Genomic DNA, 13,658 nt, shown 5'->3' with positions numbered 1-13,658 from the left:
AGGAGTAGAACTGACTGCTAGAACAAAGGACTTAAATGTAGGTCCCAAGTGAGAATAGCTCATAAAATTTGAAATGGCATAAGGCAGACTAGATGGAGGCTTGGCAAGAGCAGACTTACAAGAATAATCTGAACGGTAAAAGGAAGGAACATGAGGTCTAGAGGATCTTCTTAAAACAGGTTGGAGAGATTGTGCAGACTTATCAGGTGGAAGAACAATAGATGGTATAGATGGAGCAGTGGGAAGAATAACAGAATCAGAATTAGAAAAGAGGGTGCAATAGAAAATTATCAGAAGTAGGAATATCTAAAGAAATAGGATCAGGGTCAGAAGCAACAGAAGGAGAAGGAGAAGGATCTGAGGAGACTAGAACAAAAGGGTGAAGAGATGGAGATTGAGAGGAATCAATGGGAGAAACAAAGTCAGAAGTAAAACGAATGTCAGAAGTAACATGAGGAAAAACAAAATCATGTAAAGAAGAAGTGGAAAGGGAAGAATCAGATGCATAAGGAAATATGGACTTATAGAACACAATATCCCTGGAAATGTAAATTGAATTAGTAGCAAGATCCAATACATTGTAACCCTTAATGCCATGAGGATAGCCCAAAAACACACACTTTCTAGCCCTAGATGCAAATTTGTGCCTATGATTAGGTGAAGTAGTGATAAAACACAAACAACCAAAACTTCTAAGATGTGCATAAGAAGGTAGAGTATGAAATAGAAGTTCATATGGTGTTTTGTTGCCCAAAGACTTGGAAGGAATCCTATTGATCAAGTGAACTACAATGAGGATGCAGTCACCCTAAAAACATAAGGGTACTTGAGATTGAAACCTTAAAGCTCTAGCAACATTAAGGATATGTTGATGCTTTCTTTCAACTATGGCATTTTGTTGAGGGGTATCAACACAAGATAGTTGATGCAAGATGCCATTGGATTGAAAGAAATCTCTAAGATAAAATTCAGTCCCATTATCACTCCTAATGGTCTTAATGGTGCTGTGAAATTGTGTTTTAACCATATTAGCAAAGGTTGGAATTAAAAACTGAGTATCTGATTTAAGCTTGAGCAAATACGCCCAAGTGCACCTTAAAAAGTCATCCACAATGGTTAAAAAATACTTATAACCTTCAACAGTGCAAGTGGCAAAAGAACCCCAAAGATCACAATGAATCAATTCAAATGTGGCAGAAGAAACATGAGTATTGATGGAAAAAGGAAGCCTTTTCTGTTTTGAAAAGTGACAAACATAACAACATGGAGTTTTATTAGAAACATCAATGTTTACAACATCTTTTAACAAATGAATTTTAGAAAATGAAGGATGGCCTAATCTAGTATGCCATAAATCTATGCTTGAAAGAGAAGTGGTAGCAGCAGTGAGAGCAGAAGACCTTTGTGGAATGGAAGAAACCAACAGATACAAGCCATTGCTCTCTACCCTGACCAATCATGCTCCATTGAGCAAGGTCCTAAATAAAGCAACAATGACCAAGAAATATAAGGCAGCAAAATAAAGATTTGGTAAGTTTGCTTACTGAAATCAGATTGAAACCAAAAAAAGGAACACACAACACATCAGTCAAAACAAGAGTGGAGGAAATATGCACAATGCCCACATGTAAGACTAAGGCTTGTTCCCCATTAGGCAAATAGACACGAGTATTGACAATTGAGGTAATGGAAGTAAGTTGAGCCACTGAATGAACCATATGGTCAGTGGCTCCAATATCAATTATCCAAGAATTAGATTTGTAAGCAGTTCTATCAACTACTTGGGCAGAAAAAATTGAATGAGAGAGATTAGGTGGAATCCAAAAGGCATTATCTAAAAAACTAGAAGAACAAGGAGTGGAATTGCAAGTTGAAAGCAAAAAATGTGCCTGTGGTGAAGCAAAAACAGTATTGGGAGTCATGACTTGTTTGTGTGCCAAAACCTGAACTTGCTCCTATACACCCTTTCAGGTAATTGAGTAATTGCTCACATTGAGCCTGAGATATGGGGCAATGGTTTGCCTAATTTTGGAGTCCAATTTGATAATGTGGTTTAGAATTTGGTAACTACTCCATTTAGTGTGAAGTTGAGAAGAATAAGAACTCTACTGCAGGAAAGAACCACCAGATGCACCATGTACAAAACCAAAAGGTGAATTTGCAGCAATAGTATTCCCAAAACCAGATTGAGCACTAAATTTGGGCTGAGCAATGGTACTAGCATCAAAACCAAAATTTGTAGAAACTTGATTGGCCATTGGTTTGTTAGCACCTTTAGGCTTGTAACCAAGGGGTAACCATGAAGTTTATAGCACTTGTCTGCTATTTGCCCAGTAAAACCACAATATGTACAAACAAGTCTGTCTTTCTTTCCTTTCCCACCACCTCTATTCTGACCTTGAGTTCCTTGAAATGACCTATTTTTATTAGCATACATTGCCACAACATCCAATTGTTGAACCATATTAACAGTAGGTCCTATATTTCTCCTTTTCTCCTCTTGTAAAACCAAAGAACACACTTTGCTAAGGGAAGGAAAAGGTTCAATAAGCAAGATTTGCCCAATCAGAATTCCATAGCGATCATTCAAGCCCATTGGAAAACGAAATACACGTTCCTTTTGTTGTGCATCTAACTGAGATGATTTAGAACCACAAATGCAAGCACAAGTGCAAACGGTGAAAGGTTGATTATTAACAAACTCATCCCATAGAGTCTTGAATTTAGTAAAAGAGGAACTCATCGAGAGTGATCCTTGTACCAAGTGTGAAATCTCCTTTTAAAGCTCAAACAATCTAGGCGTATTGTCCTGAGATAACCTATTCTTGAGATCAATCCACAAGTCTTTTGCAGAATTGATGTACATTACACTTGCCTTAAGATCTGGACTAAGTGAATTGGTTAGCCATGAGAGGATTGTAGTGTTGCATCTATTCCAAGAATTGAACAAAGGTGTGGTTGGATCTGGCTCCAGAACTGAACCATTAACAAACCCAAACTTGTTTCTGGAACTCAAAGCCAGGAACACAGATCTTGCCCAAGTCATGTAGTTCTCTGGACCAGTGAGGGGCTGAGATGTGAGAATCAAACCAGGATTCTCATTTGTTGGCAAGAAGAATGGGTTATTAGCAGATTCATCTGCCATGACTACACTTATAAATGGTGCAGATGAAGAAGAAGGTTCACTCGTTGAATCTGAAGCCATGGAAAGCTAAACAAAGCTAATGTAAAAGGAAAAACTCTGTTTGTTTAGTGAGAAAGTGAAAGAAAATGTGCTCCGATACCATGTAAAACGAGAAAATTAAAGAAGAGACTTGCAAACAGCTTGAGAGAAAACTATATTCACTAAATTGATTTAGAAAAATTTGTTACAAGTAGTTACAAAATTACATAGCTAAATCAATTTATATACATGGAAAACAGAGGCTGAGAGTTTTGGCGCCTAAACCAGATAACTGCCTCTTCAAAACTTCAACCAATAACACAATGACAGCTGGCTTCTAATGTAACTCTTAAATTAAACGATGCGTTTTCCTTTAGTTAAATGGTGCATTTTTCTTTTCTTTTCTTCTTTACCGTTTTGTGTTTTGACACTCTGTTACTGATGTCGTTTTGCTCCTCTTATCGTTGGACCTCTAACTCATCTTCATAAGCTTCAACATAAACTGCGCCTCCAAGAATTAGTGCTGCCCCTATACAAGGTTGCTACCGAAGCCCAACATTTCCATGCATCCTATAGGAATAGGAACATACAAAGAAGGATGAAACAGCTACCGACAAGAGCAAAATGGAAGCCACCTCTAGCTGGAATATACAAAGTGAACTTCTATAGTGCAATTTTTGAAGAAATAGGAGAGGCGGGCATTGGTGTAGTGGTCTGGAACTTTAAGGGTGAGGTAATGGCTTCCTTGTTGGAGAAAATTCAGTACCCATCCACTGTTAAGATGGTGGAACTACTAGCTGCTCATCGTGCAATGTTGTTTACTCAAGAAGTCAGCCTCAGAGACACCATTGTTGAGGGAGATTCTGTGACTATCATCTCTACATTACAAAATGGCAAAATGCAGAAATCTTCTATGGGTCATTTAATAAATGACACTTTGTCCATTGTAAGCTCCTTTCGGAGTTTGTCTTTCTCTCATATATTAAGGCAGGGCAATGCTGTAGCACATGCCTTAGCTAGGAGAGCCAAATTTTGTTTTCTGTTTGAGGCTTGGATGGAGTCTGTTCCTCCAAATATTTCCTTTGTTTTGTTATTAGATTTTACAGCTTCTTGAATGAAATTTTAGTTGACGATTCTCTTTAAAAAAAAAAAAAGGAACTAAAATTTTTTTGTTAAAAGTTCTGTAGATAAAGCTAAAGGGTAGCTAAAATAGTACAGTGGAATTCATGAATAGTACCAAAAAGTGCAATGAAACCTATAAATAGTAGCAAAATAAGCTAAATAGGAAAAAAAAAAAAACTGGTTTTTTAAACCAATGCCAAATGCAACCTAAATGTTGAAATTATAGAAGCTAAAGTTTAAGTATTGAATTCATAAATATTGATTGGGTTGTGACACTCGTGACTTGTATAACTCTAAGTAAAGTTACACCATCTAATAATTTTTAATAAATTAATATTTCAAAAATATCACCGTTAAATTATATGTTTTTTTTTTTGGTCTTAACTCTTAACATGCATGCCCAGTTTTGTGTTAATCTAATATTATTTAATGTTCGATCAAAGTATCCATCTTTTATACGCAATTTTAAGTACAAAAACTTGAATTTAAACATTTTATCTATAACATAATTATTGATTTTAGATCATTTTGAATTTTTTAAAACATTTAAAGTACAAGGGGAAAAAAAAAAACCTAGCCTCATCACACACACTTTGCACATGCAATGAGGCACTTTTTTTAAAAAAAAGGAGCAATTAGAGAAAAATATATAAAGAGAAAGCAATACACTGAAATTTATTAAAAACAAATGGTTTCTTAATTGAGTTTTGAGTGATTGCCTTCCTTTAAAATTAGTGGGAATATGGGAATAGATGTAATGATTGGATTTGTTTTTTAGAATTTGAAGAAGAAAGAGAAGATGATAAAGATAGAGAGACATGTAGAATGCATGGTTTTGAAACCCGGACTGTCCAATGAACTAGGAAAGGGAGAGGTTCAAGATTTTTGAGATCGGAATGAGGTTCAATTGAGGTCAAACCGTGATGTGTCATTTAATTTTTTATTATATGTGATACTTAAATTGGGTTATATTTATTAATTTTTCATTCCTGACCAACAAGATGTGCGTGGTCTAATGGTTTGCATGCTGGACATATTATTTCACTTGCTAAGAGCAGGTTCATATTTTCATCAATTTTTACCAAAATAATGACATGGATGAACCGAGTTCTTATAGAACCAATCCAAGGACCGGTTCTTGGTTAACTCAATCAGATCGACCGTTCTAGTTCAGGTATAAAAACAATGGTAGAATGAAGAACAAAGAAAAAAAAAGTACGTGTAACTGTAGTAGTGGGTTTAGAGCCAAAATAATGATATGGATGAATTGGGTTCTTATAGAACCGGTCCAAGGACCAGTTCCCAATTAACTAGGTTAGACCTGCCGGTTTGATTTGAGTTTAAAAACAATGATAGAATGAAGAACGAAGAAAAAATAGTATGTGTAAGTGTAGTAGTGGGTTTGGAGATGGAGTTTTGAGTTTTAAATTTTAATAATTTTTTTAGTGTTTCATGCTACAACAAAAGTGGACTATGGTGACAAAATTTTTCGTCACTAAAGACATATGGTGACGAAACAACATTCTTTACCTAAACCTTGTCACTGAATGTCCTGGCGATGAAAAATTTCATCACTAATAGGTCTAAAATTTTTTAATAAGAAAATGATAAGTGACAAATTTTTTTTGTTAGCTATTATTTTTGTTACTAAACATTATATTTAGAGACGAAATAAATTCGTCACCAATGATTTTTAATTTGTAATTTTTTTTATTTGACCATATAAGGTGATAAAATATTTCATCACTGATTGTATTTCTTTTTTAAAATTTCAATTTCAACAAATTAGGTGATGAATTATTTCATTACCAATTTCTGCTTATAGTCAGATATTGGTGACAAAAATTTTTGTCACCATTTTTATATATATTTTTTATTAATGTTCTTCACATTTACTTGCCATTACATTACATTACATTAACTTGTTCATTTCCAACCACATACATAAACAAATCATCCATTCATTTCCAACCACATCAAAAACAAATCATCCATACAATCTAAAAAGGAAATAAAGAGCCAATATACTATTAAAACATAAAAGTAAGTTAAATATTAACTTAAACCACCACCAACACAAAATTTCAAGCGTTGGCATGGAATAGCTTTGTTAGTTAGACATTATCTTAAACCACCTTATCCACAAAGCACTTTATATATATCATACGCTTCAATGATCAAACAAATATATACAAAGCAATCAACACTTCCAAGTTCCAATATTAACTTAAACCACCTTATAACAACATACAAACTACTCGCTTGCTCCAACTTAACAATCCACCATAACATCAACCATATCATTTTCATTATACAATTTAAAAAGTATTTAAGTTAAAGTGCATACTATACTCAAGCCAAGTGTACTAACTTAACTATTGGTTCACTTGCCCTTCTTTTTGTGTTCTTGTGCACGACTTTCCTCCTAGTACGCAACAATTAATAATTAAAAAAAATCAATGAGAAACATTCAAAGTGTTATTGGAACAAAAACAAACCATTTTCGATAGTTTAATTAAATATTAATCCATTGAGACACAGAACAAAGAAAATTTGAAAACGGAAGAGCAAAAAACAAAGAACAAAAATAAAACATAAAAGGCAAAAACCAAGCACACAACCTTTCATTAGAATCACATACATTTATCGAAAAATTAAAAATTTATTTTTTGAAAGCAAAATAACTCAATAGCCATGTTAAAGCTGTAACTCTAGTCCTTATTCACATGTTATATAATTTTTATTCACTAAAAAAGAAAAAAAGCATATATAGGATGATATTATACAAATGACATAACTAGTTCAATTCTAAATCTAATACAAGTTGAACCAAAATTGTAAGACCATTAAATTGAGCAATTTTTTTTTTTTTTTTGTAATTATAATTATCAATTACCACACCAAATTTGAAGGGAAACAAAAGGTTTGGTCTCAAAAGTCTTAAATATAGCCATGCCTTACATAATTTACAAACTACTACCTTCTTCACAATGTCATATTTAAAAAACAAATTAAATTAAATGATAATAATTTTCTGCAATAAACAAAAACATCATCACAATTTGAGGACTAAGGACCTAGGGTTTGTGTTTGAGAGAGAGAGAGAGAGAGAGAGAGAGAGATCACCAATTGGAGATGACGACAAATAACTGGTGACGACAAGGTGATGACTTGCTATGACATTGGCTGCATGAGTGGCTGTGAGGGTCATGAGGGGTGAGGTGAGAGAAGAAATAGAGTCTAATATATTTTTTTTGATAACATGAGAGAGAGAGAGAGAGAGAGAGAGAGAGAGAGAGAGAGTGTGTGTGTGTGTGTGTGTGTGTGTGTGTGTGATATTTGGTAAAGTTAGAGGCTGGGAGTGTTGGAATTTGAAATTTCATCAAACTCTATAGTAACGAAAAAGTTCCATTACCTAATGTCATTTTTTGTCACTATTTTTTTGGACAGTTTATCGCCTATTGTCACTATTTAGTGACGAAAATATTCATCACCCTAGAGCTCCCTTTTTGTGGCAACATATTTTTTCACCATACTCCCCTACCACATTTCACACTCAAAATAATATTGGCACAAGAATTTTTTGAGACATATGGTGATGAAAATTTCATTCATCGCTAATTTAATTCTTTTTTCCATGTTGGGTGGTGAAATATAAATTTCATCACTGAATGTTCATATTTGGCGATGAAATAAATTTCCCTCACTAGATTTCATCACCATAGGCTTTGTTTATTGTAGTATTTCATAATAGGTTCGATGGAATTTTAAATTTGAATAACTGCATTTTATTTTTTGGATAACTACTTGGTAATGGGTTAAGTTAAACCTCTTGGTAATGGGTTAAGTTATTTTACTACGATTATTTATTTTTATTTTTAATTTTCCCTAGAGGCTAGATGTCTAACGTGAGAGAAAAAGTTTATCAACAAAAAAAAAAAAACAAAAAAAAGGAACATGAGAGAGAGAATGAGAGAAAAAAAAAATACTATTATACTTTATATTCTTTAGATGTGGAGGAGGCAGAAAGTAGCTCGAAAAAAATGTTTATTTATTTATTTATTTAATTCAGCTAAAATTTAGGAGTTAAAAAAATCAACATGGGAGAGAGTGTGAGCAAAAAATGAGGCAGAAAGGTGGTTAGAAAAAAAACTACTTTTAAAAAATTTTGCTAAAATTTAGAAGTTTTTAAATTAGCAATTTTACATGTGCAACCTTAGGGTACATTTGGTAGACTATAATTGTAAGTACACAATTGCACCTGGACCCAAAGATGGTTATGGGCTCAGGCCCAATGAGCCTTAAACAATGAAATTTGTAGAGGGTGGGTTTGAAATCTAGATTAAAGGTACTGAGAACTTAATAACAGGCTTTTATAAATAAATACTGGTAAATAACGAATGATAATTGCAAATGGATCTCCTTGGACTTGAGCCGAGGACTACTTCTTTACTATTTCTCTTTCTTCTTTAAAGATTACAATTCTTAATTTCTTTCTTAGTTCCCGATCCCCTTCCTCTTTGGCCTTCACGCCCCTTAAATACTTCCTTCCCTGATACTTTTTGGACAGTCACTAGAAGTTTCAGCCCTACTGTTTAGGAGTCACTTCCTCATTAATGCGACCAGGGAAGTAGGTGCAGAGCCTTTAATGCGGAGGTGACAGCCTTTGCTCTTGATATTTTCTTTAACACTGGTACATCTAGAAGGTTCAGGGTGTCCCCCTTTAACCATTAGTCTTTCCAGAGTTGTACCTTGACCTTCCTAATGAAGTTTTGAGTTTTCTTGGGTCTGTCCGAGGAGAAGCTCTCCCTCGGCTATATCCTCGGATCTTCGGTGTATGGGCCAATTCATAGAGTTTAATTTTGGAGCAGGTCGGCCCTCCATGCTACAGTCCAAAGGCCCATATGCCCACTTGGGTCCTTTTACTCCCCACAATAATGATAATTACATAGGAATAGGAATAGATATTACAAAGAATGCAAGATACTGTAATGTAATAATTATTCCTATTCAGTTGTTTGATAACCCTATAGTAATAGAACCTTGAATCTATATTCCACATGTTTGGTACAACATCTTAAAACAATGTAATGAAAGCTTTTAAAATCAAATTGCCTAAAATGCCCTTATTATAATAAATACATTTTTTTATAAGGATTACTTTAATAAACCCAATCTTGAATGGAGACCTCCAATGAAAATATTTTTTTTTTGGTTTAATAATAAAGTGTTACTTTCATTTCATTGCAATAAAATTAACTTGTCTTCTTCTCTGTTAAACAAGTTTTGCTTCTCTATCTCATAAAAAAAAAAAAAAAAGTTTTGTTTCTCTACGTGTCCAGGGGTGGGAAATTGATAAAATCTTCAATGCTGATGCTCATGTCTCACACCTGTAAAATTTGCCCAACAAACACTATTACTATTTCATTATTCTTTCAACTTTATTCTTTCATTATCTCACTTTGAAATTCCATTCATTCATTTTTATTGATGTACGTTCTTTGTTTCTATTAGGAGCTTAAGAGAAAAAGACTAAATCTTAGACCCTGCCCCAGTATTATAGATATCTTTTTTCCCATATATATATATATGGTTAACGGGGGAGTTGGCACTGCTAAGACAATGCCTTAGGTACACATAACTAGAAGTATCTTGGACCAAAAGCATTTAAACATTTAGAAAGTTTAGATGAGCCTAGGAATATATTGAATAATACCAAATGAACATCAAAGCAAACTATCATGCAATGCCTTCAAACATGACCTCAAACTAGACCTAACACCCCACCATGTTCCTAGCTTTTTTAGCTAGAGTATCAACAACAAAATTACAATTACGGTGCACATGAATGAAATCAAAGAACAAGAAAGATGAAACTAAAGGTTGAATAACCATTAAAAAGTCTTAAAATGCCTAATTTATATCAAATTTCAATAACATAACATCTCATTTACCTAAAAAAAACACCACAATCATCCAAAATTATTAGGAGCCCCATGTTTAGGTGGGATAAAAAAGACACATATATGAAAATTGAATTTTTCAACCTTTGTCAGCCACTCAAAAGTCACCATTAATAAGGCCTTTCACCCATTCTTCTTTCTCAACATCTAGCATGCTCAAGAAAACATCTATTAGTTCATGTTGACAATCAATCAATTTAGTTGCCTTGTGACGCTCCTTATTTGTAAGGCTAGGTAGTTTCAGTAATTCCTTATTGATTTTGGACCTGCTTTTAGCTGCTACTACTCCAATGACCGCCTTGCTAAGGTTATTTGATGCATCCTTTAACTGAGCAGCAAGAATCATTGTATCTTCATTCATCGCTTCTGCTATATTATCTTCACCACTTTGAATTCTTCTTTTCTTTTTTCGAGCATTCTGTTCTTTCCTGTTACTACTAGGGGTGGAAATTTGCGTGCAATCCACATCTTCATGAATATCATCTAATTTGTCATCATTTTTCTCTGCTTCTAGTTCTTCAACAACATATGCAGGTGCTTGAGAATCTTTTCCAGTATCATGGTCTTTTGCATACACAATGCAAAGGTCTTCATAGTGCGGAAATGATTTGTTTCAACAAGATGCTGCCCCTTTACGACTCTACAAAACAATTAACAAAAATATGAAATTGGAAAGATAAAATTAAATAAATTATGTTAAACCAAAAGAGATAAAATACATGGATCTATAAGATGGTGAACTTTACCTGCACATATGCATCCCATACATCATTTTCAGCAGTAATACACTTCCTCACAGTGTCCCATCCAAACCCACTTGTGTTAGGCCCAGTCAACATTTCATGGATAATTTGAAATTCTTTTTTCAAAGTCCTTAATCTTGACTCAATATGTGGTTTTGCTCTTAACCCAGTATTAGGTAATTTGGTAGAAATCTTTCCTTCCAAGATTTTCAAATATTCGGGCTTAAACTTATTTTCAGGGTTACCTTCTTTTTCATGGTGATATTCTACCAAAGCCTCTACTTGTTCTATATTTTTAGCATGAGTCCATTTTCATTTAGAAGGATTTTGAGAATCAAGTATAGTCGTTTCCATATCTCTCCAAATACTAACAATAAAATGGCAAGATGATAAAATAATATGCAAAATTTTAGACACACATAACAAACAGTTTAACATCAATGCAATAAAAAAATTATTAACTCAAGGAAACAATACATGAAAAAGTCACAAATCAAAGTATCATATTATTAAACTATATTTCTCTCCTATTTCTCTAGATCTTAAACATTTCATTTGCCAAATTGGTTCTTCATGCACTCCATTCATTTGAAGTCTCAATATGTGTTATTGGGTCACCATTAATTCCTTCTGTCAACTGCTCATCATTGTCCAAATCCTCTTCTACTGGGTCCACAGGTATCACTCTCCTTTTGAAGTTATGGAGAAGGCAACAAGCCATAATAATCCGATTTTGTGTCTTGATTGAGAAGAGTGAAGGACTCCTAAGAATAGCCCATCGTATTTTAAGCAATCCAAAAGGCACTCTCCCCCTTACGATTTCAATACCTAGGTTTGTCTTCTAAAGGCACTCTCACCCTAATATATGTTCCATCTAATGCACCTAAACAATATTGTAGTTACAAAAAAAAAAAAAAAAATGCAATTAGCAATTTATTCAATATTTCTACTTCATAACTTGAAAAGAAAATTCGTGTTGTTGGATACCTTAAACCATTTCCCTCTCTCATCTGAAGCATTTTCTGGAACTAAATCTGGTTTCTTAAATAGCTCTCCTTGTAAACATATGATAGCATGTAACACGTCATTGAAATATCTACTCACTATCTCTCCTGAGTGCCTAAAATGGTGTTTTATGACTTGATTTTTTGCATGATGAGCTAGTGTATGTAGGAACATGGCAACTTGTTCATCTACTAACATGTGTTTTGTATCTTTTAAGCCACCTATTGTTTCAAGTATATCACATAACCTGGTAAATGCATTTCTATTCATCCTAAGTTGGTTAATGGAAGTTTCATCACTCTCATAGCATAAACAGTGATTTTCCCCTCTCCTTGAATGAAAATCATGACCATATGTTGCTTTCAATGATCTTTTTCGAACACAGTACTCTACTATAAAGCATAATAATTGAAAAAACATACTAACAATGTGTAACATATCCAACCAAAACATCACAACCAAACCAACTTCCTTTCTTTATCCTATTCCTTGTGGCTAAACTCAAACGGGCCATAACAGCAAACAATAGCATTGAACAATTTGCTATATATCAGACATGTTAATATATATATATATATATATATATATATATATATATATATATATATATATATATATATTACCGAACCGATAGAGATCGGTTTTTTTTTTATAATTGGTACCGATTTTTATTCAATTGTGCATTTTGGCATTATATTTAGGAATATATATATATATATATATATATATATATATATATATATATATATATATATATATTACCGAACCGATAGAGATCGGTTTTTTTTTTTTATAATTGGTACCGATACACACCGCCTAAGGTCGGTTTTCTGATATATAGCGGTGCGGTTTAGTCGGTTTGGTCAGTTTGAAATATTAAAAAAAAAAACTATTTTTTTTAATAATAAAAAAATTGGGCTTTCAAGCCCAATATCAATATATCAACTTGTCCAATAAACATGTACCAAATAATTCATGAAACCTGTGCCAACCTAGTTAAACATAAAACAAAAGCAAAAGAAAAGTCATTAAAAAAAAAACGTAAAAATGCCAAATATTATTTTTCTCAGCCAACACACAAAAGCATTATAACTGACAAGCATTTACTATAAGCAACTAAAGCCAGAGAGTATTATAAAACTACACGGTATAAATTAACTAAACTGACAACTGACAAGCATTATAAATTTATAACTATAACTATAAGCAAGAGAGCAAGAAAGAATCTACTACTGATAACTATAAATAATTTTTTTTTTGTTTGGTAAAGGAGAAAAAGAACAAAGGAAGTAAGGAACTACACGACCAAAGTCTCAGTAGGACAATTCCTACTTAAATACAGCCCAGACAATGATGCGTGTCCACTGTCTAGCCAAGAGGAAAGGGGCTGATGGCTTACCATGGTTTGCCGTCGGCCCGCTGTGAGTTGCTGTTGTTGCGACCTTCGAGGCGTAACTCAAGCCAGCGAGATGGCGAGAGATAGAGGCAACTGGGGCGAGAGTGAGAGAGAGAGTTAAGAGTTATGAGAGAGTTAAGAGTGAATTTATAGTGAGGTCAATTAACTAAGGTCGTATATCTGAAAACCTACATTATACGGTGCTGTTTTGTGTTTTTATTTATTATTTATTTTTATTATAATAACCCAATACGACGACGTTTAGT

The 13,658-nt window shown here is 33.6% G+C and overlaps 2 protein-coding genes and 1 pseudogene across 2 annotated transcripts; 1 reads left to right on the top strand and 2 right to left on the bottom strand.

Annotated features, from left to right (window-relative positions):
* Positions 1 to 2,105: 2,105 nt before the first annotated feature.
* Positions 2,106 to 3,205, bottom strand: LOC142635252 (uncharacterized). The gene is made up of 3 exons (XM_075809443.1): positions 2,876 to 3,205; positions 2,316 to 2,635; positions 2,106 to 2,217 (listed from the first exon to the last, which is right to left on the bottom strand). Exons 1-3 carry the CDS (start codon positions 3,203 to 3,205, stop codon positions 2,106 to 2,108), a joined length of 762 nt encoding a protein of 253 aa, XP_075665558.1.
* A 556-nt stretch (positions 3,206 to 3,761) lies between these two features.
* Positions 3,762 to 4,277, top strand: LOC142635251 (uncharacterized). Its single transcript, XM_075809442.1, has one exon. It carries the CDS (start codon positions 3,762 to 3,764, stop codon positions 4,275 to 4,277), a length of 516 nt encoding a protein of 171 aa, XP_075665557.1.
* A 6,046-nt stretch (positions 4,278 to 10,323) lies between these two features.
* LOC142633880 (uncharacterized) lies at positions 10,324 to 11,345 on the bottom strand (annotated as a pseudogene).
* Positions 11,346 to 13,658: the final 2,313 nt, after the last annotated feature.

Source organism: Castanea sativa, chromosome 5, assembly GCF_040712315.1.
Source record: "Castanea sativa cultivar Marrone di Chiusa Pesio chromosome 5, ASM4071231v1".
NCBI classification, from domain to species: Eukaryota; Viridiplantae; Streptophyta; class Magnoliopsida; order Fagales; family Fagaceae; genus Castanea; species Castanea sativa.
The sequence above is the reverse complement of the archived record's forward strand: the minus strand, read 5'-3'. Positions and strand labels throughout refer to the sequence as shown.

Coding starts and splice junctions, on each gene's coding strand:
- LOC142635251 (XM_075809442.1), top strand. CDS start 3,762: ATGAAACAGCTACCGACAAGAGCAAAATGGAAGCCACCTCTAGCTGGA.
- LOC142635252 (XM_075809443.1), bottom strand. CDS start 3,205: ATGGCTTCAGATTCAACGAGTGAACCTTCTTCTTCATCTGCACCATTT. Junction 2,636..2,875: donor CACTTAGTCCAGATCTTAAG/GCAAGTGTAATG, acceptor AAATCATCTCAG/TTAGATGCACAACAAAAGGA. Junction 2,218..2,315: donor ACTGGGCAAATAGCAGACAA/GTGCTATAAACT, acceptor TTTTGATGCTAG/TACCATTGCTCAGCCCAAAT.